We start from the raw sequence: 27,924 nt of genomic DNA on the forward strand, positions 1-27,924 counted from the left end.
GAGGGAATTGAATCAGGACATCCCTCGGCCACCTTTCGTGACCCCTCGACAGCTGAAACTAGGGAAACGGCCAACCAGTCGTTGCGTGCCTTCAGCTGTACTCCCGCCCGTTGTTTGGCCAGGTGGATTATCTATGGGGTTGTATTATAGACTAATAGAATCCAAGGAATATGAGAAGAAATAGCACTTGAACTCGGTGGAGATGTCTGTCTCTCCACATACAGTAGTTAGTGATGCGATTCGATCGAATCTGCGTATCTGTATTATACTGCGTCATTCCACATTCTACGCTGACGGGCCACAAGCCATTCTTGGCTAAAGCTTAGCATTGCTTAGCATCTGTAGTCATGTGATAATATAAATGGCATCGCAACGTAAATAAAAATCACGTGTTGCCTATATTTAAGTTTGATATCACGTGCCATCAACCTCCCAACTCCACCATCTTTCATCCACTCCATTCCCAGCTCACTCAGGAGCCCTGAGCCTCGCAAAAATCAACATGCCGACCCTGCCAACACCCTCCCACTTCGCCTCCCACCCCTCCCTCGCATCCTCCCTCCTCATCACCCCGCCACCGGAACCCACCCCCACCCCCACCCCGCCACGCTCAGTCCTCATCCTCCTCCACGGCCTGGGCGACACAAACGCCCCTTTCCATAACCTCGCTTCCCAGCTCTCCCTCCCTCATGCAGCATGCATATCGCTGCGTGCACCGTCGCCTATCCCCGCTCTCATGACGGGGACGGACCAGACGGGCTTCCACTGGGGCGATGATCTGTCGCTGGATTCGCGGACGGGGGCGTTAGATTTCGACGCTGGGTTTTCGACGGCTGCGCGGCCGCTGGGGGACTTGTTGGGTGTGCTGCTTGGGGAGTGCGGGTTCGTGGCGCGGGATGTACATTTTCTCGGCTATGGGCAGGGAGGGATGGCTGCGCTGGCGGTGGTGGAGGCGTGGCCTGGAGTTGAGTTTGGCGGGGTGATAGCGATAGGAACCGGGATAGCGGGCTCGAAGAGCGCGATGGGGGAGGTGAGGGGGTATGTGAGTTCTCTTACCATCGGGGAGGGGAAGGCGAGGACGCCGGTGTTGGTGTGTGGGGGGAGTAGCGGGACGGTGGTTACGGCGGGGGTGCTGAGGGAGGTCAAGGAGAGGTTTGGGGCGGTGGAGTATGTGATGTGGGAGAGGGGTGGGGATGGGATGCCGAGGAGTAGGGGGGAGATGATGGTGTTGATGAGGTTTTGGGGGGGAGGATTAGGGGGCCGGTGCCGGAGGGGATGGAGGAGGTGGGTGGAGCTGCATAGGGCTGGTAGAATGGAGTAGGGGTTGGCGCTTTTGGGTATGGCAGGTGAGATTCGTGGTTCATGGCGTATGATACGTGGTATAGGAGGGGAAAAGTCACGCATAGCAGGGCGATATGGGCAGGAGGTGCTGCAAATAATACACACCTGAAGATCACAGGCTGTAATACCACTTTGATAGTTTGGCAGTAGCTACAACCACCTTCTATTGCCCCAACCATTACGCCACAACATGCCATATCCTAGTTTTCTACCCCATTTGCTCACTTTTTCAGCAGAACCAACATCTCTTATTCAACCCTCGCTCTCTTCGCCCCCTGATCATCACCTTCCTCACTCCTGCCATTCTCCCTCTTCCCATCCGCATTCTCCTCTCCCTCCTCCTTTTCTTCATCGCGGCCAATCCATTCTCCCTCAGGCGTGAAGAAATCTCCCACATTCTCAGCTGTGATCCAACCGCCGCTCCCCGGGAACGGTGGCGGCAGCCCCTCGTCACCAGGCAGACTGACCACGCCGGGTAGCCCCCTGATACCCTCATACCCGACCGAGCCCTCGAAAACAATGCGGTCTGTTTCTCCCATCTCTTCATCTGAGTCCGCAGCATCGGGGTGTAGATTCGAGCATGTTGATACAGCCGCGAAGAGGATCTTGATGGGCTCTTCAGTAGTGGTGGACTGGGGTTGGGTTGGGGGCAGGAGGATCAGCTCGACTGGATCCATCATCTCGTCCTCGTCGTTCGGCGGCATGAGGTCGAGTTGCATGTAGAGCCCCTGCACTGTCTCACCATCGGTTTCGGGAGTTGGGGATGGGAGGCGCTGGATGGCGTGGAGGGTTATGGATTGGTATGGGATTTCGACGCCGGTGGAGGTGGTTGCGGAGAAGAGGGTGAGGTTTCTAGAGGCGTTAGATTTGCCATGATGACGGCAGTCGTAGAAAAGGGTCTTACGAGCTGCTGACATAGATATCTACCGGGAACACCTTTTTAGCTGCAGACGGGGTTGCCGCATCGCCATTGGTATTCTCCTCGCCTTTGCCTCCGTTGGCGGCTGCCTGCGCAGTGGTTTCGACGATGTTTTGCGTCGAGGTGAATATTGGGAGAGCGGACAAATGCTCGGGCGCAATTAGAGCGCGCGCATTAGGGCCGTGGTAGTGGAGGACGGGTATTTCGCTGAAGAAGGTGCTCGGGGTGGTGGATTGGTGTTCGGTGAGCGGGGTGAAGGAGTCGAGGGATGGCGGGGCGTGGATGGTGGTAGGGAGTTGCATCTTGCTTGGAGATGAGGCGTTGGGCGCTTCGATCTGTAAACCCCCTTTGAAATTGAATGAAGAGGAGGAAGGTAGATCGAGAGCTAGTTTGCGACACCTTGTTTATGGCAGTTCCGTTGCTGTCGTGTTGACTTCATTGTCTGACTTCCCTGCAGCCACCTATATTTGTTATCTTATCAGATCGTGGTGTGGCATTAGCGCGGTTTCGACACCAATTCGTCACTGGCGGGCGCCAGTGCGATGGTGAATTTGTAGAGTTACATGCGTGCCCGGATCAGAGCTGATTTGTTTCTTCAATTGCAACATTAGATCCTCTGTATTGCTCCATATGCGACAACTAATCACTACAAGAGACTTTAGAAATGGCTACTCCTACTTCTGACACCCCCAATAAACCGCAGGACTTCGAAGAGACTGTGGGCCACGACCTTGCTTCAACGGAGCCAGCCCAACATAACGCCACAACCTCAAACTCGGAATCACTGCCCACTGAGACTGAGTTACCGGAAGAAGACACAGTAGCATCGGCGTCACGGAAGGGAAAAGAGCCCGAAGACACATCCGCACCTCCTCTCCCCGACGAAGAACCTCCCCTCCCCGACGAGGAGCCCCCAGCGCAAGAAGAGAAGGAAGACGACGGCTGGGCGCCAGTCTGGGACGCTACAGCGGGGTCGTTCTACTTCTACAACCGCTTCACACAAGCGACACAATGGGAAAACCCGCGTGTGCCCGACGCGACAGCAGCGCCTGCCGTAGCTCCCGGCGTCGATGCGCCTGCGCCCATACCGGAAGAAGCGCCTCCGCGGCCTGCTGCCGGTGGGTATGACCCTGCGATCCACGGGGACTACGACGAGACGGCGTGGTATGCGCAACCTGCTGAGGCGGATCCCGCAGCCGCAGACGCGAGCGTGGTCGATCCGACAGCGGCGTACGCGGCTACGGGTGCGTTCAACAGGTTTACAGGCCGCTGGCAGGCCACGGACTTGACGCCCGAGAACTTCAATGATGAGAACAAGAGTAAGCGGCAGATGAACGCGTTCTTTGACGTTGATGCGGCGGCGAACAGTCACGATGGGCGGAGTCTGAAGGCGGAGAGGAGCGGGAAGAAGCTCAGTAAGAATGAGGTGAAGCTGTTTAAGCAGAAGAGGAAGGCCAGGAAAGAGGAGAAAAGGAGGGCGTGGTTGTTGGATTGAAGGTACAAGGCTGGGAAGGGAAAAATGGAATGGGCAGTCGGTTTTTTCAGGGGCGTTGGATGCATAGTGCTTCGGCAATGGTTGGGTTTCTGCTGCGGAGTTTGCACATGGGGACACTTTCTTGTAATACCCGAGACGGCCTCGGATATATGGACATTAGGCTCAACTAATGCTCAGTGAGATGATGGAAGGGCATATATGGCGGTATCAGAGAGTTTATAGTGATACCAAAGCGAATACCTCCACCAACTTCCTCTGTTCTAAATGCACAACTATACAGTACAATGATGCAATATGACCCGTTTCCACCCCATTACTTCAAGCCACCACTTCCAACTGCATTCGCATTTGCAAGCTACTCCTTCAAACTCTAGTAATACAGCCTTTAGGACCCATGGAACTAGAACGTCCCCAATTCAACTTGCGGCAGTAGGCGAAGCTGATTGCCCGTAGAGAATAGCCGGCCTGCCGGCTCCTGCTCTTAACTACGCATGATTGATACAGACGCGTGGTTTCGTGCTTGTCAGTGACCGGTGGCCTCAAAATGCCATGTACCCATATCGACGGTACGTCGCGTTGAGCATGGCTCAGTTTGAAGGTAGATAAGCGACCCGGAACCCAATTCTCTACTGATCAACACGGCACCTAATGACAGCTATGCTTCGGTGCTTCAGCAGGGGCAGCCGGCTGGAAGTACGCCAAAGCCATTGGGAGTAGTAGGATGAGCACCGACACGAGTGCCCGGAGTAAATTGCGACTAGTGACGCCCTGCCGACGGAAGCTATCCATGAGCACCCACACCGTGATCGCCGAGAAAATTGGCTTCAGATGGCTGATGGATGCCACAGACGCGGAGCCAATGGAGGTGAGATCAAGGAGAGCCTGGCGTCGTTAGAAGAGGCCCGATCAAAAAGGGACGGGAACAGCTTACGGGAAGCCAGCAGCATGAGCTGTGGAGGAGTGCGGATAGAACTGGGGATATTGACGGGAGACGAAAAGAGAGACTCTCTTGATTGTTGGGAGAGTCAGGGGAGGGTGCATTGGCCTTGTTGGGCGAAGACGAGGACTGCTTCGGTTGGTCGCAGCACGAAGCCGTGGCTTTTGTTTTGGTATTAGACTTTGCCATGGTAGTGAGATAATACGGCAGATTAAATTGGTGGTCAAGTTTGAAGATTTTGCGATATGATACAGCTGGTTTCTTATAATGGGTGGTGGTGTCGAAAACGCGGAACTCAATATGTGTCTCGTTAACCGTCCATCCAATCAAAGCACCCATGTGGCTGATGCGCCTCACCTTTCACTAATCGTCGTAACCAACTTTTCGCTTCGCTCAAGGTTGGAGGAAGCGATCCGCGCGCACGAGAAATGGAGGGGAAGCGAAGTGCGCGCACGAGAAAAATTGTAGTCCTAAGTACCTCCCTATAGTAAATTGTATGTAAAGGTACAAAATTTCACCATTTTAAAAAATTATCATTTCCTCATTCCCATGATCACTCCCATTCCCGCTCCCATTTCCACTCCCATTCTCATATTCGCCCTCACTTTCGAGGGTTTCTGGATCAGGAATTGGGACCTCTAATTCCGGAGGAATTGGGAGGCCTAATCCCTGAAGAGTAGCCAGGCTCTTCTTCCGGAAACGCTCTTCTTTCCGGGCCTTAATTCCAGCCTGGTGGAGCTGCTTCTGGGCCTGGTTTCTAGCCTGGCGAGCCTCCCGGGCTTCTTTGGCTGCGAGCTTCTGGGCTAGAAGCTCGGCTTTCTGGGCCCGAAGCTCGTGGGCTTCGGCAGCTACGAGCTCACCTCCGTTCTGAAGCCGGGCCCGGCTTCGGCTCGCCCGCTTCTTCGACTCCTCCACCTGCCGCCGAGCCACCCGTAGGTCAAGTTCTTGGAGCCGGCCTACCGCCATAACCTCTTCAGCCCCAGTAAGCCAGTTCGTATAGCTCGTACGTGAGGGGCTACTAAAGGCCTCCGGAACCCGGTCTTTCCAGCGCTGTAGCCCCTCTTCAACCCCCCGAAAAGTGGAGGGTTTAGGGGTAATAGGCCGTATTGGTAAGGTAGGCGTAGGCTCTTCTGTAGGCTGGGTAGTAGGCTGCGAGTATGTACGTAGCTTCGTGAGGGCTGTATTACAGCTTATTGGCCAGATTCCAGCTTTCCGGAAAGCTGAGAGTATTGTAGACTCCTTAAAAGTCTGTTCCCGGATTTTGGTGAGATCTCTCATAAATGAGGGTAGGTCGTATGTAACGTCCATATTCCGTATGGCATAGAGCACAGCCTCTCGGTGCCAGTGCTTATATGGCTGGAATATTCCCACATCTAATGGCTGTAAAATGTGTGTAAGGTGTGAGGGAAAGGCGAAAACGATGATGTTATATTTGTCTGCTGTAATGATGAAATCATCGCTCGTATGGCTTATATGAGAATCAAGGAGTAGAACCCTGGGATTCCCATTTGCATATGGAGCTGTATGCACTGCAAAGTGCTCTAGCCACCGTAAGGCAAGCTGGCTATTCGAATAGCCAGTATCGGAGAGTAATATCAGTTCTTTGCCTTTAAGATTTTCTGGGTACCAAGAATCCATATGGATTTTACCCGGTACAATAAGTACAGGTGGAATTACTCTTCCTGTTGCAGATACTGTCTCCATAACTGTAATAGACGTACGATTCTCAGGGCTTGGAGTATAGAGTTCTTTTACTGCCTGTGGTACCATAACTCTCTCACCTCCAGGAATTCCAATCCTAAATCCCGTTTCATCCATATTCCAAATTGACTCCGGTAATATATTGCGATCCCATATAAATTGGAAGTATTTTTCAAACCATTCAATAATCTTAGATTCGTCTTGGGCTTTCGTACGCTGCTGTGCAATAGGCTTTGTAGTGATAAAATGGAATTCCGGAAGCTGATTCTGAATATATTTAGTAAGCCAGCTCTGTGACGGTGGAGGTAATGGGCTCCGGAGCTGGCAGACTGCAGTAAATAGCATATTCCTATTGGCTCCAAGCCCTAGGTAATATTGCTCGAGGATCCATTTCTTAAGGGCCTCTGCCTGAGCAGTAGAGAGTACCCTATTCTGCCCCCCTTTACATTGCTGTGGGTTCTGAATACGGCGCTTGATGCTTCCTCGTAGAGTTGATTCTGGGACCTTGAAAATACGACTAGCAACACGCCTCGACTCAGAAGGATTTTCTGCGAGCCACTCACGGGCATTTGATATAGGAGTCCCTTCCATTAAATGAATTACATCAGGTTACAATATAAATTACTATGTACAGCTATGGAAATGGTTTTGTTGAAGAGTAGCGGTGAACAGACGCACGTTTCTCGTGCGCGTACTTCGCTTCCCCTCCATTTCTCGTGCGCGCGGATCGCTTCCTCCAACCTTGAGCGAAGCGAAAAGTTGGTTACAACGATTAACTTACTGTAGCACCAAGTTATTTGTGCGCCTTAGCGTCTGTCACTGGCACCGAGTTATTTGTGCCCTTTCCATACGACAACATGGACGACGACACAGGCAGTGCACAATATTCATTTTAAGAGCAGAATGGACACGTAGCTTAATAGATTTGTGGGCTCATATATGGGGAATGTTGAATTCCGAGAGAAATCTTGTTTAATTGCTTGGTAAACCCGTCACTCTTGCATTAGCAATGAAGCTCGTAAATGTGAAGTTGCCAGGAAGCAAGAACAAAGACCCTACCCTGTTCACATCAAAATATGCTGCCATAATATTCCTGCCTTCCCTCGCTGCGGCTGCGCTCGAGAAAGTCGAGTGGTGCTGGCCCTATAAGCGCCGTGATATGTACCATATGATACAAACTATCAGGAACACCCTCAGGTCCTCTTGTGTTGAACATATTCTTATCCTCGAACAAATCCCAAATCTAAAGGAAAGGGCGAAGTCAATTGAACGCTCGTACAAAGGGAATAGAACACGGCTGGTACTTACCATGACACCTACATTCCAGATATCAACTTCGTAGCTCCATGGTATGTCCATAATAACTTCAGGGGCGTGGTACTGGAATGGCTGAATATCATCATCATAAGTCTGCTGACCTATTCTAGCTTCTCCAAAATCCGTAATTACTGGTCGTCCCGGATTTTTTGTAATCACCAGGCCTCTTGATTTGTAGATAATGCGGTCCCCATCGACTTTCCGTGGACTTGGATGCCTCAACTCGCTCCTCTCAAATTCCTCGAGGATGCAGTCATCCTCGATACCCAGGATTATATTTCTCTCCTATACGTCTACAAATCTGTTTCAGTACAGCGGTAGAAGTAAAAGTAATAATGGTGAACAGCAGAGCACTAGTGTTGTGATTGTCTTGTTGTTATTAGAGTGAAGCAATATACTCCGAGTGAGGTGCGCTAGCTAGGTAGGTAGCCACCGCACGCCTTAGGATTCAGGCCAGAGCAACCACCCCTTATTTTGACACACCCCTTTGTGTGCCTGAATCAGCTCTTTCCTAGACCGTGACCACCTTCATCTAGAGTTGTTGTATGAACTTCTTATGTTGTGTGGCGGGTAGTGGCCTGGTAAGTCCATCAGCTACCATGTTTAGGCTACGCACTACTCGCTCAATACTCGGCTCACTCGCTTAGTAGGTTACTCAGCTAGGTGAGTAGCTGAACCTTTTACTCGACTTAGTAAGTGAGGTTAATACTCAGTTACTCTGTAAAAACCTAGTGAGTACTCGGCTATCACGTGTAAGATATATGTATCATGTGAACAGTCCCTCATACGATTAATACTGTTTTATGGTTAAGTCAAAAGTTCCTACAGTTCCTAGGGCGGAACTTAGGATGGAACTGTGAAGACTGTTAGAACTCATACAGTTCCTACAGTTCCTACAGTTCCTACAGTTCCTTAGCTAGTCCTACTGCTTCGAGTATCAAAGTCTTCACATTATACTTCAGATACTTCTGCAGACTTGAAGGTCAGCCTCGGTTCGAACTGTCCTTACAAAAGTATGGCAAACAGCTTAATGCTACTTGGCAAGGTCAAGGCGGGTGCAAGGCCCCGCGAGGACAGCTATGTTGTAATGGTGGGTGCACCAGATGTGAGAATCTAGCCACCCAAGGAAGGAATGATTTTACTAAGACAACACACTGTCTTAGGAAACAGAGCCAAAGGGTTGTAGCTTAGACTATTCCACAACGCAGCAATCAGGTGTGTGATGTAGTGAAGTGGTTCAGACAAGTTGCAACAAATGTTGAGTCTGAGAACTCAGGGGTAAGTCAGAGGTTAACACCTCACTGAGTTTTCAGAAACAAGGAGTAACAAGATCAATGCTTGGAAGCTTGGAAAAGACGTGGAAGTATGTGGTAGTCGAATTACTGCATTGTCTGCTTGCCCTTTCTTAAGGAAAGGGCAATCCTATTTATGCTAAAGGAGTGTAGTTCTCTCATTTTCCAAGACTTTCCATGACTTACCAGGCTTGGTAACTGTAGTCAACGTAAGAGAATCCCATAGAACCATCTCTCGTTCGTAGCCTATAGGAAGTAAAAGGAGGTCCAAGGTCAGAGTACCCCTATAGACAAATTATGTCATAGACAAATTATGTCATAGACAAATTATGTCATAACTTAACCAATCTTGTGGGTAACTAAAGAGCGATGACGTGTAATGAATCATAGAGGTTCGTAGGAGCTTTTAGAGCTATCGTTCATGCTCCTAGGCCTCTAGTTGGTAGAGATATGTCATGTGGTAGTATGAGTGATGTCATGTAATGAATCATAGAGGGTTGTAGAGATATGCTATGTGGTAATATCGGCCCAGTAACTAAGGAGCGATGACGTGTAATGAATCATAGATGGTTGTAGCAATCGTTGAGTAGTATTGCTCTTGTTGTTGGTGTGATAAGCCAAAATATGTATAGTGACTTGTAGGTTTGAGGAGGAGATTTCCAAGTTTGCTCTTGAGTTTGATAGCAAACTGAGTGCAACGAATGTCAGTATGACATATGTGCCACGTTGAAGGGAAAAGAGAACTGGAGTATTACTACTCAGGATCTCGAGGAATTTCACTTGTCAAACAGAGAAGACAAGAACGACGACAAGGAGCTCACTAGTTCTCAAAAGCACCAGTTACAGGAACAACTGCCAGGAGCAGTAAGAACCTTCAAGGAAGCCATGCTTCAGCAGACAGTCGACCAAGGAATTCCTGTGCCCAAGTGTAATGCTGACTCTAAACGATAGAAGACACAGAGGTTTCTTGCATAAGGTTGACTTGACAGAGGAGGCAGGGGATTAAACACAAAGGCTTTCCAAGTAACACGTTACAGTATTGTAAAGAATACTATATTGAGTTGAGCACAAAGCTCCTATCTAAGGAAATACTATCTACTTATATAGTGGTGTCGTGCCAAAGGGATATCTGTGGATAACATGGATATCTACTCATAATACTATGTCTGCGTGGAGGGCAGATGACTGAGTGACTCAACACACGCAACTTCTTACACTACGCGAGGCAGATAACCTACGGTCTATAATGCAATCACGGAGAGCACAGAGCAAAAGGAAACGCGCAATTTTAAAGGGCCAATTCCACAGAACTACGGAGGAATTACGCTCCCAAGTCATCGAGGCCGAGGAGGCCACCCAACAGAAAGCGACCACCAAAGGCAAGACAGCGACAAATATCACTGTACCCGACCAAACTAAGGATGTCGAGGAGGAAGATGACCCAGAATAAGTATACGACTGCATTATAGTTGAATATTGAAGTAGTAATACTCTGTTTTTCGCTTTCTTTGTGGTTGGTCTTCCCCCACTATCCCGTTTACGCCATTCTCCCGGTTACGCCACGACTTACGTTACTCCAATTGTCGCGGTTGAGAGGATTATACCTCTGTGTGCTTTTTCGCTACGTCGTTAGACTCCTTTCAGTCGCTATGACATTCTGTCAACGTGCCTTCAACTCTCTCTTTAAAGGCTTCAAACCACTTCCGATACCGCGACTCTCCGCTATCCAATTCCAGTCCTGCAGCCATCGCCTTGCATTCACGTCAACAAACGCATCGTCAATTCATGACATGTCCTCCAATGCTCCCAACGCTCCTGCGCCTGATTCTCTGGACAAACGGAGTAGAACTGGTGTCACGCCAAAGATTGAACCCCTACAGAGTGGCACGAAACTGGTTGGTCAATCCGGGATGCAGTACCGGATTGATTGAATGCTCCAACACAGGAGGGATCCTATATTAGCTTGTGTTTACCTGGCCGTGTACGTACGCTTTGAAACCCCAATAGCTTATTTTGCTAATCTGCCATGGTCAACAGTGCTAAAGATGAAAGGAAATACATCCTCAAGAACATCTTTCATACCAGTGTTGCTAGTAGTTCAAACAGTTCAGTTCAGTTCAAATTTGAGGCTGAACTGAACGCCCCACAATATGAAAATGCGTGAACTGAACTGAACGCCCCACTTTATGGTATTGAACTGAACTGAACTGAACTGAACTGAACGAACGCCAGTTCATTAAAACTATTTTGCTGTCATCTAGGAACCTGCAAGCCAAGTAGTGCAATGGCTTCCAAGCCAGCTCTTTAGACATTCTAATGCCTCAATGGTCTCTGCACCTAGCCTATTTCTTCTCTCTGTAACTGTAATTCCGGCACCTGAAAACAGACGTTCTGGCTCTGCTGACATAGCTGGTATTGACAATATATCAAATGCCATAACTGATAGATTTGGATACGTTGCACGCTGTGTAGGCTCCATCCACCAAGTGATAGAATCCACCTCAACGGGACAACAAACCCCTTGGCAATATCGTGAATATTCATCAACTATAGGTGCTTGTCTTGCCTTCTCAGCTCTCCACTTTGCAAACCCAGTCTTTGGCGTGAGCGGAGTTATTGGAAGTATAACTTCTGTACTTTTGTACTGAGATTGCCAAAAGTCCTGCACTGTCTTCTTTGCATCCGCTACCCAGATAGGGTCCCAGTTGTCTTCGAAATAGCTCCATTTTTGACTTGGAATGAGAATCATTGCTGCAATGTATACAGGGCTTCAATCTGTAAGGCTATAGTACTTATCCAGCTTTGCCCAGCCAGAGTTAATGCAAGTAATCATAAATGAATCTGAAGCGTAGGTTGTCTTGCCATCTTCAAGCTTCTCTAATATATAATTCATAGATGGTAGGACTCTTTCCAAAGTGGCACTACGGCCTTCTGTAGCTTTTGTAGCTTCATAAAAGTCTCCAAGAAACCCATGAATGTTACTTAAATTAGCCCAATCAGAACTAGACAATACATCGCCTACTAAATCACCTCCTACTTGAAAGCAATATAGGTCGATAGCAGGTTTAACGTCTTCATGAAGAGCTGAAGTTATCATTGAAAACCAAGAGTTCCACCGTGTCATATTGTCTCGAAGTAATCGACGTCCTTGACTGAGTTTCTGAAAGGCTAATCACCGTTGTGGAGACCTTTGAATATAAACTACAATGTTATGTAACTTTCCAAGAGGGCCTTTTCGACGCCAAGTCTCCATTTCCAGCTGTGTAGGAATATACGAAGAACTTAGGTTGTTTGTCTCTGAAAGAGCTTCATCTTCAGTTGAGAAAAGAAAAGCCTGAGCTGTAAGATTGATAATGTGGCCATTGCAGCGAAGACGGTATTGCTTTGCATTATATGGAATATGGCGCTCCTCTAAAGCTATACTAGTGTTAATATTAATAGTATAAATATAGGAGAGAGTACTAACTAGCTGAAAGACTCTGCATCATCGTCTCGTTGTTTTCTGCATTATCCATCATAAAATACCCAACTTTACTTGCAATTCCAAACTCATCAATCACTTTTAGAATGAGCTGTGGTTGGTTTGCCCCTGTATGCTGACCTTCTAATTCTCGTAGCGCTAGAACTGACTCTCGAAGCTGACCATCTTCTGCAAAGTAATGGGCTATTATTCCAAGTAGAGCGAGGGAGTTTGTTGACGTCCACAAATCAACTGTAAAATGAACCTTTGAAATAGCCCCATGGACAGCTTGTTGTACTCGACGTTTCTCTACACGAAAGGACTCCATAGTCCAGTTACGCACAGTTTCATGGTTAGCTGGAAGTGCACTCTCAGCTTCTGGGTTTAGAAACATAAGAAGCTCTCGGAATTCTGGCCTTTCTGACATTCGTAGAGGAAGAGAACAGCGTGCAATCCATCGTATAAAGAGCTGTTGAAAAGTTGCAATATCAAAAGACGTGTCAAGCTTACGACGCTTCGTGTAAAGCAAGGCCTCTTGACCTCGTTCAAAAGCCTCTGCAATTGACATGGTTTGTGCAAGCAACTTAGTCCCTTCCTTTGGATCCGTAATAGAGTGACACTTTAACAAGTGCTTCTTTGGGCCTCTCGTTCCACCTGCCTCATGATACTCCTTCTTGCAAATCCCACAACGCCAAACAATCACTTGTTGACCATTGAAGTATACTGTATTTGGATCACCTGGCATATGCGACCAGATAAAGGAAGTGCGAGAGCGCTTCTGGTTTGAAGTAATGGAGCCGAGTTGTGATGATGAAGATTGACAATCAAGGCCTGAGCTAGCAACATCTTGGTTTAATAACTTAGATTGTATACTAGGTGGTAGTGATTGCTCAGTTGAAGCCTGTGACGACATTTTGGTAACTTATCAAATGTAACAAAATTGCGCCCGTGAGCATCCAAAAGTCCCGGGGAAAAAAAAATCAGCGCTAAAAGCTATGGTAATATATTATGTCTGGCCCACTATTAACCCCCCAAGAACTGTCAGTTCGTTCAGTTCAAAACAGTCAGTGCGGACAACTTGAACTGAACGCCCCACTATATGAGAACTTGTGAACTGAACTGAACGCCCCACTTATAAAAGCCGAACTGAACTGAACTGAGCCGATTTGAACTGATGAGCCGATGAACTATTAGCAACACTGTTTCATACCGAGTTTGAGTATCAGCTCAATATGCAAACTCCTCTTAGAGACTGCCCTAATCTACGAGTCGTTATCGACACTGTTCCCGAGCACCTCCTGTTTGTCTATAATTACTGCACTGATCATCTTCTGAAACTGGCTGAGAAAGAGAATCTTTCTGGCGCAACAAAGAAGAGAATATTGCGGGACGCATTAGTTGGACTTGCACGTTTGCATGAACAGAATATTTTACACGGCGGTAAGCAATCGCCCGGGACTGATCGGTCTCTTGGAGCACCTAGATGACTCGGTTGCTCCGTGGCGTGACCTCGTCCTGGCTGTAGTCCCGGAGTTCACAACTACCCACGAAAACCCTTCTCCATGTGGGAAGATGTTGACGAATGCCTTCGAGATGTCATCACGAAGATGATGAGTCTAGATCCTTCGAGAAGGATCACGGCCAGGGAGGCTCTTGAGCACCCTTGGTTCCAAAATGTATAACATTGCATTTCGCGAGGCAATTAGGACAAATTAACTGGGCCATCGATGTGTGAGAATTGCCGAGGAGAGTTCCTAGCCAAGGATATGGACAGTCTCGTGCCATGAGTTGGTGTTGTAGCATTTTGAGCATCATTAGAATGACGTTGCTTCTTTCGCGGTACTTCGGCTGCCTTGTCATCCCCAATCTGTATAGCACTCTCTCGAGGTAAAAAGCTCAAATGCTGAGCTTTTTACCTCGAGAACCATTGTTTGGCCTCTTCCGTTGTAAACAAGCCACCTTGCCATGAGGCCGATCGTCGTCTCCAGTATCTGATACCAAGATAAATGACATGTTGTCACACTTAGTCCTTCCTTTGAGACAGTGCGACGGGTTATCGGGAGTGTAGAAGCTCAGCCCGAGGCAGATTTCGGAATCGACCAACCGATCCGCGTTTTTAAGCGCTCTTGGGCCCTTCAATGGTCTCCACAAGTGGAGAAGTGTAGGCCAAAGTCCAGGTAAAAGCAGCGATGGTCCCAGAGTGAGAACAGGGAAGCGGAAGGCTGACAACGGGGGACGGTTTTGGTGGTGGTCTTGGCGCGAAGGCGATGGCAGCTCAAGGAGAACTGGGCATCCCGTCAGCAGAAAAACACAATATTATCATATACACATTCCCATCCTATCTTACTCATATTTTACAGCCACTAGATATAGGGATCTTCTAGCTATATAAGCACTAGCATAGAGAGGCTGTGCTTGCTGCCATACATGATATAGACATATGACCTACAGTCCTTTATGAGGGTTACCAAAATGCAGCTACAGACTTTTAATGTCTATAATTATATTAGCTGTTCCTATGCCTGCACCTACGCCTCTACCTATACGGGTTTCTACACCAAAACCCTCGACTTTTAGGGGGCTTAAAGAGGGGCTACAGTACCAGAAACAACGGGTTGAGGGAGAGCTACAGGGATTGGCTCATAGGAACGGAAGAGGTTGTAGTAGGACGCCAGCTTCAAGAGCTTGACCTATTGGCTTTTCGACGCTGGGTTAAGGAGTCAAAGAAGCGGTCGAGCCGAAGCCGGGCTTGCTTTTAGTTTAGAGGTGAGCTTACGGCAGCTCACGCTCAGAGGGCGAGGGCGAGAGTGGGGGAGAGGGTAGGAGTGGAGCGAAGAAGTGATAATTTCATAGAATGGCTTAATTATGTACCTTTACATACAAATTACTATGGAGAGGTACTTACAGTCGCAATTGTGACGAGCCGCGTATTGCTTCCTCTCGGGTTGGGCAGCCTCGTATTGCTTACTCCAGCCTTGAGCGAGGCGAAAAGTTTGGTCACGACGATTACGCTTTATAAATAATCATGATTATGATTACGAAACACAGGTCCCACGGCGGAGGCCAAAGAAGGAGAGGTTCTAGAAGGAGGACGGACCCCTGTGGGGAGCAGGGCCACCATATGAGAAGCTGCTGGAAATCTTTTATGAAAGCTCAAGGGTACGGATATGAATCTTTACAGGGGTGGTGCAGGATATATATATAGATCTTTTGCCCAATTAAGTACTACCTTGGTGTGACATGCATACAAAGTGTACTTCCTGCCGCCGTTTGTTTCTCATCTCCAGCCAGCCAAATATATCTCTCTCCGTGTGCTTGTCAATAACTTCATTCTTCCCCTTCAACCTCATTCATGATTTGACTCAGATGCCTTTAGAGCACCCCGACATCGACGACAACGACGACAACGGCGACAACGACGGAGACGGCATGTCTCACCGCGCCACGGCCACCAATACTCCGCCCCAGCTGCAATTTCAACCATCTCCACCACCAACAGCACCACCACAACCCAAGTCCGGCGCCGCGCCCATGCATATGCTATTTATGGATCCGCCAACAGCGTCGCATCGCGACGAAAACCGGGAGCCAACGGCAGCATCGCCCATTGCCGCGCCTCTCACCACCAGCGGCTTCCTCAGCAATCCCAATACCACCGTCCGGACCCTCTTCAGCAGATCCACGCACCGCAGCTACGACCCCATTGACGGCAGCCACCGCGACGCCGACGGCTTCAGCGCCAACACCAGCCCGCTCCTGACAACCAGCGAGGGCAGCAAGGGGTACGACTTAGCCAGCTTCAGGCGGAGATTACACATCGACACCACCACCAGCCCCGCACGCTTCGAGATCGACGACAACGACGACGCGGTCACGGCGGGCACCGCGTTACTACACGAACCAGTCGTTAGGAGGGCGAGCACGCGCGCTGTCCGTGTCCGACATCCTACACCGGGACTACAGACGCTACAGGGGGCGTATACAGCGAACGTGGTGCAGTTAGAGCGGTCGGCGGAGAAACTCAGCATGACGTCCAGCATTGGGGACTCGATCCGCAATGCGTACGAGGAGGTGAAGAAGTTGGATAGCAGGATGAACTCGCTCCGCCAGTCGTCGCTGATGAGCCTCGTCACCGACATCCCGTACGAGGGCGTGTCAACATCGACACAGCTCACGAGCGCGGTGGAGGTTGCGAGCCCGACGTTTCCGACACGGGATACCAGCTCTTCGCATTCGACGACCTCGACTTCGATCCTGGATGTGAATAACGCGACGAGATCGGGGGGTTATTCGCCAGGGGGTGCGGTTATACTTGGTGTGAGGCCGAGGGCGGACTCGAAGACGTCAAAGTATGGGACACGACCGGAGCCAGAGATGGAGGGGCGGCAGCTGAGTGAGTTTGTGTCTTCGCGAAACAACTCATACCTGTCGTCGCGGAACGTCTCGGGGGCACCGTCGATCGCGGAGAAGGAGGAGGAAGCAGCAGTCAGGAGGCCGTTGGCTGTCAGGAACCTGTCGGCTGATGATATTGATGTTGATGAGGAGAAGACGGATATAGGACTGAATAAGATTGTCCCAGACGACTCACAGTCGAAGATGGAACAGGCACAGGAGCTATTCGACGACTTCGATGGGCAGCATTATGCGAATATGGCTGGACCATCTGCTCCCCCCCCACCTCCGCCTCTAGCAACGGAACCAAGGCCGGATATCCAAAAACGAAGGGATTCATCTGCAAATACTCTGTCGATGGCAAGACCTAAATCATATGCCGATCCGCTCACAGGACAGCAGATGGTATTCTACCCTGCGCCCGTCCCATCAATGCTCATGCTCCCCCAAAAGCTCTCCAACCGCCCCTCCCCAGCCAAGAGAGAAAAACGCCGCACCCAAGCCTTCAGCAGCCTCCCCCCACTAGCCCTCCAATCCGCACCGTGGCTCCAAGACGTCGTCGAAGGCCAAACCGAACATCCCGAACAAGTCCCCGACGAAGTCCTCGATGCCGAATACCTCGCCCAGCACCACAAGCAAAAAGTCGGCGGCCGCCGCTCCACCCAAGACCTCCTCCACATGCCCGAACACCTCCGCGCAAACGAGTACTTCGAGCAGCCACAACCCAACCAACTCGTCGAGATCAAAGAACAATCCGCCGTCGCGACACTCGACAACATCCTCGACGCCTCCGCCTACGCTCCCGTCTCCGCCTTCACGGATCACACCTACGCGGGGCGCCTCGGCGCAGAAGTCTACGGCGCCCACGACCCCCGCAGCACGCGCACCAAGAGCCAGCTCGTCGTCCCCGAAGCGCCCAAGAAACGCGTATCCTCCTTCTTCGGCCTCGGTCTCGGCGGCGGCGATAAGAGCGACCGCGCCCGCAGCTCGACTGTAACTAGCATGCTCGGCCTCGACAAAACACCCTCCTACACCGCCGTCGCCGAGGATGCCCACTCCCCCTGCCTCCCCCCCTCCCCCTCCAACGGCCTCGACGGCGACGGATTCGACGGCGACGCCGACCCCTCCGCCCCCCCTTTCCCCCGCGAGCGCGACCACGACGACGCCTACATCGGCGCCCCCACCACCCTCCTCGCCGAGTTGCAACTACGCAAACAACACGCCAAAACACGCACCCAACACCCAGCCCAGCTAGCCGGCTCGCGCTCCACCCTCCTCGAACTCGACGCCGTCGCGCTGGTCGAATCGAAAGCCCGGCAACAAAAACGCGTCACCCTCGCCTGGCAGGACCCGCACCCTGAAGAGGAGGAGGGGGACGATGATGTGCCCCTGGGGGTCCTGTTCCCCGGGCAAGCGCTGCAGCAGCTGGATCGCGCGGCGAGGCCGATGGGGTTGATGGAGCGGAGGGAGTTGGAGGATAATGAACCGCTTAGTCAGCGACGGGAGAGGCTGCTTGGGAAAGGGGGGTTGCAGCGTGAACCACTCCGTCGGCATACACCTGAGCCTGGGAATGCGACTCCTGAGCAGGCGGCGGAGGACGCGAATCCCCTCCCCAATGCAAGGCCGGTGAGCGGAGCGTTCTCGCTGGAACTGCTGAATCAGTTTGGTGATCCGTCATCCCCGGACGTGGCACCGGAGGGAGAGGAAGAAGAAGAAACCCTCGGACAACGCCGCCGTCGTCTCCTCGCCGAGCGCGAAGCCGCTGCTGCCTCCGCCGCCGGGGCACGACCAGCACCAAAGCAGCGCCGCAGCATGGCCGACATCCTCTCCGCCCACCCCGCCGCCAGTCGGGGCGAGTACCCCCATCTCGCTGAGCACCTCCAACAACAACAGCAGCAGCAGCAGCAGCGCGGCGCGGGGCATCGGCAATCAGTCTTCGCCGCACCGCCGGTGTACCCTGAGATGGGAATGAACTACCAAAACCAGGTCGGTGGCGGGATGGGGAGCGGGATGACTGGCCGCGAGATGCTGGAGCAAATGAAAGCTATTCGTGCTAGACAGGCGCAGCAGGGGGGGTGGGGAGGGCAGGTGATGTGGCAGGGGGGGATGGGGGGGATGCAGCAGCAGCAGCAGGGGGGGGTGGATATGGTGGAGAGGTGGAGGAGGAGTGTTATGCTTCCTGGGGCGTAGGTGGGGGGTGTGTGATATATGTGTGATGTGGTGGTTTTTTGCTGGGGCGGGTTTTGGGAGGGGGATAATATAGACGGGTTGGGTTGGTGCATTGCGTGGGTGGGATGTGGATAGGGTTTCGAGCGGATGTAATGTTTGTAATAGAGTAAAAATTAATATGGGAATACCTGTATCTGAACTACGGATCATGGTGTATGGTGGTAATGTTGGAGTTGGGTTTGGTGTGATTGTACAATTAATTATTGATCATCTATGGGGTATATCTAGTCCCACCCATCCGCGGAGCCTCTTGTTGCTCCCGCTCATGATTATTTCGTGCAACGCCAGTAACCCATCCCATTCTCATAACCAGAACACAATTATAGGTAAGTAAAGGGTATCCAAGCTCTCTCCGTTTATTCCGCGCCAGTGGTTGGTCTTCTCCCCGGTTTCGGTTCGGTCGTATCATCAAATATCTTCGCTGCCGACGCCACTTCCTACCTCAGGATGCCGTACTACTGAGCCGCCAGACATGAAGCTGCCGTTAGACAGGGACACCCAGCTCTCGCTCGGGGATAGTGAAGCGTTTGGCGATCTCCGTCCGCGCGGCGTACTCACCCGCGATATCTGTATTCCCAACCCTCCATACGCCATCCTATCATCACCACCATCAAATCTCGCAACCGGTTCTCTCCTCACCGACCCCTCCCTCCTCCCCAGCTCCTCCTCAACCCCCTCCTCCTCGTCATCATTCTCATCCTCCTCCTCCATCTCACTCTCACTCTCACTCTCACTCTCACTCTCACTCTCACTCTCACTCTCACTCTCACTCTCACTCTCACTCTCACTCTCACTCTCACTCTCACTCTCCTCCCCCCGCGGGCCCCCTCCTAACGGCCTAACCCCCCTCAAAACCTCAGCAAACAACCCCATCAACCCCCTAAACTCCCCCTCCCCCACCGCCCCCCCGAAAACCTCGCCTCCTCATACCCCCCCACAAACTCCCTCCACGGCACCCCCGCATCAAGCACCTTAAGCTCCAACAACACAACCACATACTCCCTCAGCCCCGCACTCGCGCGCCTCGGCAACAAGGCTAAACTCCCCGCCGTCGCAGCCGACAGCGCTACCGCCTTCGCTTCGATAAGATGCGGGAGCTCCGCTATCACAGGCGCATAGTGCAAGTTCGGCAGATCGGGGGACGTAGGCGGTGACCAGCCCGCGTGCGCGATTGGGCCCCACACCGGGTCAGCGGTAGGCATTAGCGCCGCGTCTGCAGCTTCTGCTTCGCGCCGCCGCCGTCGCCGTCGCCGTCGTCGGAGGAGTCGGTATGTGTGTTGTGCCAGACGCCGGGATGTGGGTTCTATAGTCGCGGACGGGAGGGGACACGCGAGCCCGATATCGACAGCTGCTGTATTCGTAGCCGGAGTGTGAGGTCGCGCGTTCCAAGCGACGAGTGCGGATCGACAGAGCGCGTCGCGGATTAAAGCGTGTACCTTTGGAGGCAGGTCGGCGGGTGTGAGCGGGAGGTAGGGTTTCGGTATCGAAGCGAGGATGGTGCGTGTTGTGTAGAGGCGGGAGGCGTAGAAGAGGAGGGCGAAGAGGGCGGTGAGGAAGTAGACGGAGGCGATTACAAAGACGTTGTAGAGTTGGCGGTTGGTGAGGGCTTGGCGGATGGCGTCGGCGGGGGGGATGATCAGGAGGGCGAGGAGGATGAGCGCGAGGAGCGTGTAGAGGGTTGTGTAGAAGATGCCGAAGAGGCGGGGGGTGCGGGGGGTGCGGGCGCGGGCCATGGTGTGGGCGAGTGGTGGTGCATTATTGGGGGGAAGTGGGAGGTGGGAGCATCGCAGGGTTGGTCCGGGGGTTGGAGGTCGCTGTCGCGGTCGAAGGTGAGGCTGGATGGGAGATTGGAGATGATGCTCGAGAGGGGAGGATAGGTGGTGATGGCGGGTGGGTATGCGTCGTCTTTGGTGGATATAGGGATGTGAGGTTCTAGACTCTAGGAGTGAGTATCCTATATCCAAGATAATAGAAATGCGCGGGTTGGTATTTCCATAGGGTGAGTTTGGAAAGGATTGGGCGGTGGTTTGGGTTGGGCATGCGTTGTTGTCGAGCTTCACAATTTGGTCCAGACCAAATATTGGATGACTAAGCCGACGTCGGCAGCGTAACGAACAATGATTAAATTTCAGCAGCATACTTTTCATACCTTCAGATATATAAATGCCTACATCACTCCCGTGATATCGTAAATCCCCCAAAACAAGGATAACTTTGCTACCTTTTGGGCAGAGTTCCAGAGACTCACTGTTGAACTGGATTACTCAGAAGAGACCCTCATTGATGACCTCCGCCATAAGGTTAATATGAAGATGCAGACTGCTTTAATAGCAGAGATAAATCCAAGCTCTCTTCATGCCTTTGCACAAAAGTGCTTACTGATTGATCAGAATATCCAGCAACTTCAAATCCAAGATGCTCGCACTGTCCCTCGAGTTATTCAGCAAGCCTTTAAGCCACAAGACTTTCACAGTAAGGCTAAGCAGCCTACTACAAACCCACCTGCTGGCTTTAGACCACCAAGACTATATCGTGCACCACATCAGAACCCTGCAACTGAGAAGTTAATGCAGGAAGGCCGCTGCTTCCATTGCCAGCAAACTGGACACCGAGCTTATGAATGTCCTACCAAGAATGCTCAAGTCCACGAAGTTAGCACTTATGATGCTCCACTTTGGGAAAAAGAATAACCTTCAGACAAGATGTCACTAAAGGTGTCATGACAGCCAGAATTGCAACTTCTTCCTCAAGCTTTGGATTAGATCCAGATACTCCATTCATAGTTACTTGTATGATAGGAAAATCAAAAATCAAAGCACAAGCTCTTATCGATACTGGAGCTACTGGAGGAAACTTTGTGAATGCTGTTGACGCAGAACGAATTTGTGAGATAGAAGGCATATCACCAGTAGAGCTTTTAAAGCCACGCAGAGCTTTCTATAAGCGCGTTGAGCAGTAAAGCGACGGTCTGGATCACTGAAGACTCTGTCTAGGACTTCAAACATTTCCTCTACAGTTTGAAACTTGTTCTGAGTAGATCGAAGGCGTTGATTGATGTGAAAGGCTTGCTGAATAACTCGAGGGACAGTGCAAGCATCTTGGATCGAAGGCGTGGATTGATGTGAGAGGAGGCTCTGAGTAGATCGAAGGCGTGGATTGATGTGAGAGGAGGCTTTGCACATAACCCATCTGAAGGGCTGGAGTAGGAAAATGGTCAAGGTTCGCCTCGAGCTTCATCTTTATCTTAATGCTCCAATCGTCATAAGCTGGCTCTATTCCGTCTGTGAGAGTAGGAGGGTCTGGGATCTTAGTAGATTTCTGGTGTGATTCTCTATTGCGAGTAGTGCTGCTTTTTGACTTCTCATTTTCAAGATATTTCACAACAGCAGCTTGTCCTGCCATTGTCTGCTCATGAGCTTGGATAACCTCTTGTAGCTGGCTGATATTGTCATCATATCCTTCTCCTCTCGACTCTTCTGGAGGGTAGTATTGTAGAGCTGGGTGATGTCATACTGACATTCGTTGCACTCAGTTTGCTATCAAACTCAAGAGCAAACTTAGAAATCTCCTCCTCAAACCTACAAGTCACCATACATATCTTGGCTTATCACACCAACAACAGAAGCAATACTACTCAACGATTGCTGCAAACTCTTCTACTACATCTGTTTATGCTACATACATCACGGCATATCATTTGGACACTCATTGAACAAGTTATTAAGAAAATCTCCTCCTTAAGGGGGTGGGCCAATACTACCACATGGCATATCTCTACCAACTAGAGGCCTAGGAACATGAACGATAGCTCTAGAAGCTTCTACAACCCTCTATAAAGTGTCCAGCTAAGGGGTCGTCATGCCAAATCTTGAAGATTTCCATACGTACTGCCTGATTAGGAGGCACGTAGGCCGCTCCCTTAAAGCGTAGGATGCCTGCATCGTCTACTCTCCAGCCTGAAGAGCCCTTCGCTCGCACCGACCCCACGTCCTTGGCCCTGTGAACAGCGAGCTCGTCAGCCGCCTGAAGGGTTTTGATCAAGTCCGCCAAGGGTTCGGTCGTGGCGCTATAGGCGCTCTCTCCCTGAGCCATAGCTGCTACCATGACTCGAGGGACAACGAGACCTGGACTCTTGGTGTCCTTATTTCGGTCTTTGCCCGATGTGACGCCTACTTCTTGTAGGTCAGCCACTACCCGCCTGATCTGCGGGGCTTCTCCTGCCTGTATGGCTTTCTGGAGCTTGCTCTGAAGGGTAGGCAACATAACGTTCTGGCTACCCTTCTCTTCCTCGTAGTCTGGTCTTCTCGACGGCCCGTCTGCAGGATTCGTCTTTCCAGCCCGATAGGATATGTGGAAATCGTAGGCTGACAATGCCTGTGCCCACCGCGCTTGCCTCCTTGTGAGGGCGGTGGTTTCCATGAAATATTTCAGGTTGTTGTGGTCCGTCAGGACCTCAACTGGGTGTTGGCTACCCTCTAGGTAATGCCTCCACTGTTCGAAGGATCTCACGATCGCCAGGAGCTCCTGGTCGTGGACCTTGTAGTTCAATTCGGCCGGTTCCAGCTTCTTGCTGTAGAACGTGACTGGGTGCCATACGCCCTTTCCTTCGAGCTGGTCTACAAACTGGGACAGGTTTCCAGCAAGGCCAAAGCCAGAGGAGTCCGTCTCCAGCCTGATTCTGCGGCTTGGATCGAAGTGGACCAGCGTTGGGGCTGTAGTGAAGGCTTCCTTCAAGCGGTCGAACGCGCCCTGCTGTTCTACGCCCCAGATAAAGGGTCCTGTTGGCTTTCCTGCCTTGGCCCCCTTCATGAGGCCAGTCAATGGGGCCACAACAGAGGAGTATTGCTCAATAAAGCGCCGGTAGAAGTTGGCGAAGCCGAGGAATACCTGGACCTCTCGGTGGGTCCTTGGTATAGGCCACTCAGCTATCGCAGCAACCCGGTCGCTCTCCATGGCAACCCCTTCTGTTGTGACGATATACCCAAGGAAGCTTACCTTCTTGGTATTGAACTCGCACTTCGAGAGCTTCACGTATAGGTTCGCCTCACGTAGGCGTCCTAACACCTCCCGTACGTGGTTGGTGTGATCCTCCTCCCTCTGAGAGTAAATAAGGATATCGTCTAGGTATACGACACATATAATGTCTACGAGCCCTTCGAGAGTCTCATTCATATAGGCTTGGAACGTGGCAGGCACGTTGTCCAAGCCAAAAGGCATCACTTTGTACTCAAAGTGTCCGTAGCGAGTACGGAAGGCAGTCTTCCACTCGTCGCCTGGGCGAATACGGATCCTATGGTAGGCATTCCGGATGTCGAGCTTGGTGAAGCTCCTCGCTCCCTGGAGTCTATCTAGGGTCTCCGTGATCAACGGCAATGGGTGTCTATTCTTCACTGTGATGTTATTCAGATCCCTGTAGTCTACACAAAGGCGTAGGCTGCCGTCCTTCTTCTGGACAAACAGAATAGGCGCACCTGCTGGGCTCACGCTCCGTTGGATCCAGCCCTTCGTCTCGCTCGATTGGAGGTATTCGCGGAGCGTGGCCAGTTCTGTCTCGGAAAGGTTGTATACTGGACCGTAGGGTGGTTCCTGGGTTCCAGTATCGATACCATGGGTCTTCCTACCTAGTTCGGGTAGGTCTTCTGCCCGCTCCTCGGAGAAGACATCAGCGTACTCCTCGTACTCTCTTGGGCACTGGGTGGACGATGCTTCTTCTGAGGTCAGGGCCAGGACAAAGGCGGCATCGCCTTCGTCTAGGCCCTCTATATCCGCAACTACTGCCTTCGCTATATCGAAGGGGTGGCGCCAGATCTGGGTCCGCCAATCAATCTGGGGGTTGACCTGTACAATCCAGTCCATTCCAAGGATAATATCCACCCCTGGGGTGTCCATGGAAAGGAGCGTCTGGTTGACGGTCGACTCCCTTCGAAAGTGGTCCTGGGCCCTAACTTTTGTGGTTGCTGTCCCGTATATGACGACTTCTTTGCCGTCGACAGCCTTCACTCGGGGTGGGCCTTTGTCTCGGCACTCGAGGCCTACGTCCTTCGCAAAAAGAGGGTGGATCGTCGATGCGTCCGACCCTGAATCGAGGAGGGCCTTGGCCTTGTGCCAGGTCGGCCCTACCTGTAGCTCCACGTCGATTTCCATCCTTTTTCTAGGCGTAAGTCGTGGAGCTCCGGCTGGGAGTCACTCCTTCTTCTGGATATCCAGTTTCCTCACCCCAAGGCCTGTATATTGGCCCTGGCTACGGCATTCCTTCGCGAAATGGCCTGCCTTGCCACAGTTGTAGCAGCTCCCGCTTGGAGCTGGCCTTGGGTCCCTGCTCTGGGTAGGTGTCTGCCCTCTTGTTGTAGGCTGGTCTAGATTCCGGCGTCTGTTCCAGGGAAGGGTTCTCTCTCCTGGGGTGGTGGACCGAGATCCCCGGTTGCTGCTGAAACTGCCCCTTCGGTTCGGGAAGTTGCCCCGAGGGGAGCTTCTTCCCTCCTTAGGCTTGTCTGAGGTAGGAGCCTTCTCTGTGACCCAACGGTTGGTCATTTCCAGCATCGCTAGGATATTGACGACAGCCTCCCTGTGGGTGGAGGAACGCTCGGCGTACCCTCCCTCAAGGAGCCGCTGCCTCATATCTGGGTGGATCTTCGTCAGGAGGTGGGTGGTCCTTTGGGACTCGGTATATGGTTCTATTTCCCGTTCCAATTCCTCAAGGTACGTGATGAACTTACGGATACCCTGTCCCTTGCGCTGGTGGGCACCGTTATACTTAAGGGCCACAATACGCTGTCGGTTGGCTGGGTCAACGTGGAGGTTGCGGAGGAACTCCTCGAACCCAGCGATATCCAAGGAGTCTGCGAAGCCCTCATCCTGGGAGGCGCAGCGGTTGTCCCATTTCTTTATAGGGTCACCCTCGAGGTATTGGGCTGCAAAGGCCACCTTGGATTGTTCGGTCGGAAACATCCTAGGCTGGTACCGGAAGGAGGCGCGGATTGAGGCCATGAATTCGTTGAGCTCCCTAGCCGACTCGCCCTTGTAGACCTTGGGGTCCTTGACCCTTCCCAAGGGTCTGTGGGCTGGCGTCATCTCTGTCGACAGAGTAGAGGCTGTTTCCTGGGCTTCCTCGTCCGGAGGATTCTCCCACTCTTCCTCGCTGTCCTGGTGTCGCCTCTTCCAGCTTTCCTCTCGTATCCGGGCCTGCCTTTCCGCGAAGAGCCTCACTTCTTCGGGGTAGGCGCTATAGTCTTCGCCGTGCGACTGTCAGAATACTTGGAGGGCCTCTTCCATGGTGTTGAAGTAGGCCTTTTCCTCATCTATTCGTCTCCAGAGGCTAGCCAGCTTCGAGGCCATCTCCTCTCTTGGGCTGTCAGCTTCCTGTGCTATAGGCCTCGGGGAAGGTTCTGTTGGTTCCGTCGAGGGTGTCGCTCCTCCGGAGGTCGCCCGGGTAATCCTCTTTTCATCCTAATCTGGTAGGCTGAATATAGGTTGAGTCAATAGAATTGTAAAGGCGTAGGGCCCAGGGTGTCACGGGAGTTCAGGGAACCAGGTCAGGAGGCAGGAAGTAAGGGTTATATTGGTGTGAAGCACAATAGGTCTACGCTGATACAGCGACTATTGACTGGAGGCCTCACTCCGAGCCTCCAGCCCCTTATATACAGGAACCCGTAGGCCCTAATTTACCGAGCCCGCCAGGTCCACTGTAAGAGCGTGACACCTCACGTGCCCTCACGTGAGGGCCGCCTTACAGCTAAGGTGTGTATATAATAGCTTAAGCCCCTAAGGACGCCCCCTTGTCAGCTAGGTAAGGAATTACACTGATTGCTCGCTTAGCCCACCCAACTAGCAAGTTAATCAAAACCCATTAACTAGGGAGCTGGAATACTCTTGTAATGATGTACAGTTATGCTCATGCTACATCCTACTAAGCCAAAAAGACTACAGTATTCTAGCTCGCCTAGAATACATGTAACACACTTTATATACCACATGTACTATAACAGCAGCACCCTGTTACATACTCATCCTAATGGGCATTCCTAGCCTGCTAGGAAGCAATGCAAGTCTTTGACATTAGAATCTGCTAGTCTCCTAGACATACTAGTATAGAGGGCAATAAAGCAGCACACAAGCTGGCTGACCTTAGGGCTATAGCACCGGCACTAGATACCTTGACTCTAGCCTTACAACCAACTGTTAGTAGAATCCGCTTAGTCTTTAGGGAACTCCGTACAGAAGCACAGCAGTCCTAGTGGACCTAGCGTAGCACTAAGCTCTCCACCTAGTACAAGTAATGGAACCTTAGCTACTAGGTGAAATCACCACTAGAGCTCGACCTCCCTAGGGCCACACTCTATAGGCTCCTTGCAATACGCTCCACCTATGGCAACTTCTCTTAGTACCACACAAAATTCGCTCATAAGGACGTCTAACTACTCTGTGTTACGACGGAACAAGAAGGCTGGCCAACTACAGGACAGGAAGGAGGGAGGTCGCATGAGACCGGCCCTGGTACCTGGAGGGGCAGCGGGGAATAGTAGTTCTGAAAGTATCACGTGACGGACTCGCAGGATGATGAGAAGAGTCCTAAGAGTCCAGGACTCCGAGGACTCGAGTGAGTTCCCAGGAGTCCACTAGGCACGTGATGGACTCGCAGGATGATGAGAAGAGTCCTAAGAGTCCAGGACTCTGAGGACTCGAGTGAGTTCCCAAGAGTCCACTAGGCACGACGCCACTATATAAGTAGATAGTATTTCCTTAGATAGGAGCTTCGTGCTCAACTCAATACAGTATTTGTTATATACTAGTAACGTGTTACTTGAAGCCTTTGTGTCTGATCCCCTGCCTCCTCTGATAAGT

General features: G+C 51.4%; 10 protein-coding genes across 10 annotated transcripts; 5 read left to right on the forward strand and 5 right to left on the reverse strand.

Annotated features, from left to right (window-relative positions):
* Nucleotides 1–444: 444 nt before the first annotated feature.
* On the reverse strand, nucleotides 445–1,404 carry VC83_01446 (uncharacterized protein; the record flags this gene model as incomplete). Its single annotated transcript, XM_024465124.1, has 1 exon — nucleotides 445–1,404. The coding sequence occupies one exon, from the start codon at nucleotides 1,402–1,404 to the stop codon at nucleotides 913–915; it is 492 nt and encodes a 163-aa protein (XP_024327153.1). The 3' UTR covers nucleotides 445–912.
* On the reverse strand, nucleotides 1,252–2,786 carry VC83_01447 (uncharacterized protein). Its single transcript, XM_024465125.1, has 2 exons — nucleotides 2,246–2,786; nucleotides 1,252–2,193 (listed from the first exon to the last, which is right to left on the reverse strand). The coding sequence occupies exons 1-2, from the start codon at nucleotides 2,560–2,562 to the stop codon at nucleotides 1,590–1,592; spliced, it is 921 nt and encodes a 306-aa protein (XP_024327120.1). The 5' UTR covers nucleotides 2,563–2,786; the 3' UTR covers nucleotides 1,252–1,589.
* A 37-nt stretch (nucleotides 2,787–2,823) lies between these two features.
* On the forward strand, nucleotides 2,824–3,971 carry VC83_01448 (uncharacterized protein). Its single transcript, XM_024465126.1, has one exon. It carries the CDS (start codon nucleotides 2,925–2,927, stop codon nucleotides 3,753–3,755), a length of 831 nt encoding a protein of 276 aa, XP_024327015.1. The 5' UTR covers nucleotides 2,824–2,924; the 3' UTR covers nucleotides 3,756–3,971.
* VC83_01449 (uncharacterized protein) lies at nucleotides 3,972–5,141 on the reverse strand. The gene is made up of 2 exons (XM_024465127.1): nucleotides 4,687–5,141; nucleotides 3,972–4,637 (listed from the first exon to the last, which is right to left on the reverse strand). The coding sequence occupies exons 1-2, from the start codon at nucleotides 5,029–5,031 to the stop codon at nucleotides 4,401–4,403; spliced, it is 582 nt and encodes a 193-aa protein (XP_024327016.1). The 5' UTR covers nucleotides 5,032–5,141; the 3' UTR covers nucleotides 3,972–4,400.
* A 4,562-nt stretch (nucleotides 5,142–9,703) lies between these two features.
* Nucleotides 9,704–10,452, forward strand: VC83_01450 (uncharacterized protein; the record flags this gene model as incomplete). The annotated part of the gene is made up of 3 exons (XM_024465128.1): nucleotides 9,704–9,709; nucleotides 9,765–9,920; nucleotides 10,228–10,452. 3 exons carry the CDS (start codon nucleotides 9,704–9,706, stop codon nucleotides 10,450–10,452), a joined length of 387 nt encoding a protein of 128 aa, XP_024327057.1.
* Nucleotides 10,453–10,792: 340 nt separating this feature from the next.
* On the forward strand, nucleotides 10,793–11,166 carry VC83_01451 (uncharacterized protein; the record flags this gene model as incomplete). The annotated part of the gene is made up of 2 exons (XM_024465129.1): nucleotides 10,793–10,917; nucleotides 11,040–11,166. 2 exons carry the CDS (start codon nucleotides 10,793–10,795, stop codon nucleotides 11,164–11,166), a joined length of 252 nt encoding a protein of 83 aa, XP_024327381.1.
* Nucleotides 11,167–14,358: 3,192 nt separating this feature from the next.
* VC83_01452 (uncharacterized protein) lies at nucleotides 14,359–14,813 on the reverse strand (the record flags this gene model as incomplete). The annotated part of the gene is made up of 2 exons (XM_024465130.1): nucleotides 14,359–14,747; nucleotides 14,810–14,813. 2 exons carry the CDS (start codon nucleotides 14,811–14,813, stop codon nucleotides 14,359–14,361), a joined length of 393 nt encoding a protein of 130 aa, XP_024327059.1.
* An 888-nt stretch (nucleotides 14,814–15,701) lies between these two features.
* Nucleotides 15,702–19,044, forward strand: VC83_01453 (uncharacterized protein; the record flags this gene model as incomplete). The annotated part of the gene is made up of 1 exon (XM_024465131.1): nucleotides 15,702–19,044. The coding sequence occupies exon 1, from the start codon at nucleotides 15,703–15,705 to the stop codon at nucleotides 19,042–19,044; it is 3,342 nt and encodes a 1,113-aa protein (XP_024327058.1). The 5' UTR covers nucleotide 15,702.
* A 221-nt stretch (nucleotides 19,045–19,265) lies between these two features.
* Nucleotides 19,266–19,956, reverse strand: VC83_01454 (uncharacterized protein; the record flags this gene model as incomplete). Its single annotated transcript, XM_024465132.1, has 1 exon — nucleotides 19,266–19,956. The coding sequence occupies one exon, from the start codon at nucleotides 19,954–19,956 to the stop codon at nucleotides 19,492–19,494; it is 465 nt and encodes a 154-aa protein (XP_024327060.1). The 3' UTR covers nucleotides 19,266–19,491.
* A 1,285-nt stretch (nucleotides 19,957–21,241) lies between these two features.
* Nucleotides 21,242–21,906, forward strand: VC83_01455 (uncharacterized protein). Its single transcript, XM_024465133.1, has one exon. It carries the CDS (start codon nucleotides 21,390–21,392, stop codon nucleotides 21,771–21,773), a length of 384 nt encoding a protein of 127 aa, XP_024327365.1. The 5' UTR covers nucleotides 21,242–21,389; the 3' UTR covers nucleotides 21,774–21,906.
* The last annotated feature ends 6,018 nt before the right edge of the window (nucleotides 21,907–27,924 follow it).

The sequence above is a fragment of the Pseudogymnoascus destructans genome, assembly GCF_001641265.1.
Source record: "Pseudogymnoascus destructans isolate 20631-21 unplaced genomic scaffold scaffold_3, whole genome shotgun sequence".
Classification (NCBI taxonomy): domain Eukaryota; kingdom Fungi; phylum Ascomycota; class Leotiomycetes; order Thelebolales; family Thelebolaceae; genus Pseudogymnoascus; species Pseudogymnoascus destructans.

Coding starts and splice junctions, on each gene's coding strand:
- VC83_01447 (XM_024465125.1), bottom strand. CDS start 2,562: ATGCAACTCCCTACCACCATCCACGCCCCGCCATCCCTCGACTCCTTC. Junction 2,194..2,245: donor GATATCTATGTCAGCAGCTC/GTAAGACCCTTT, acceptor TAACGCCTCTAG/AAACCTCACCCTCTTCTCCG.
- VC83_01448 (XM_024465126.1), top strand. CDS start 2,925: ATGGCTACTCCTACTTCTGACACCCCCAATAAACCGCAGGACTTCGAA.
- VC83_01449 (XM_024465127.1), bottom strand. CDS start 5,031: ATGGGTGCTTTGATTGGATGGACGGTTAACGAGACACATATTGAGTTC. Junction 4,638..4,686: donor GCTCATGCTGCTGGCTTCCC/GTAAGCTGTTCC, acceptor TAACGACGCCAG/GCTCTCCTTGATCTCACCTC.
- VC83_01455 (XM_024465133.1), top strand. CDS start 21,390: ATGAAGATGCAGACTGCTTTAATAGCAGAGATAAATCCAAGCTCTCTT.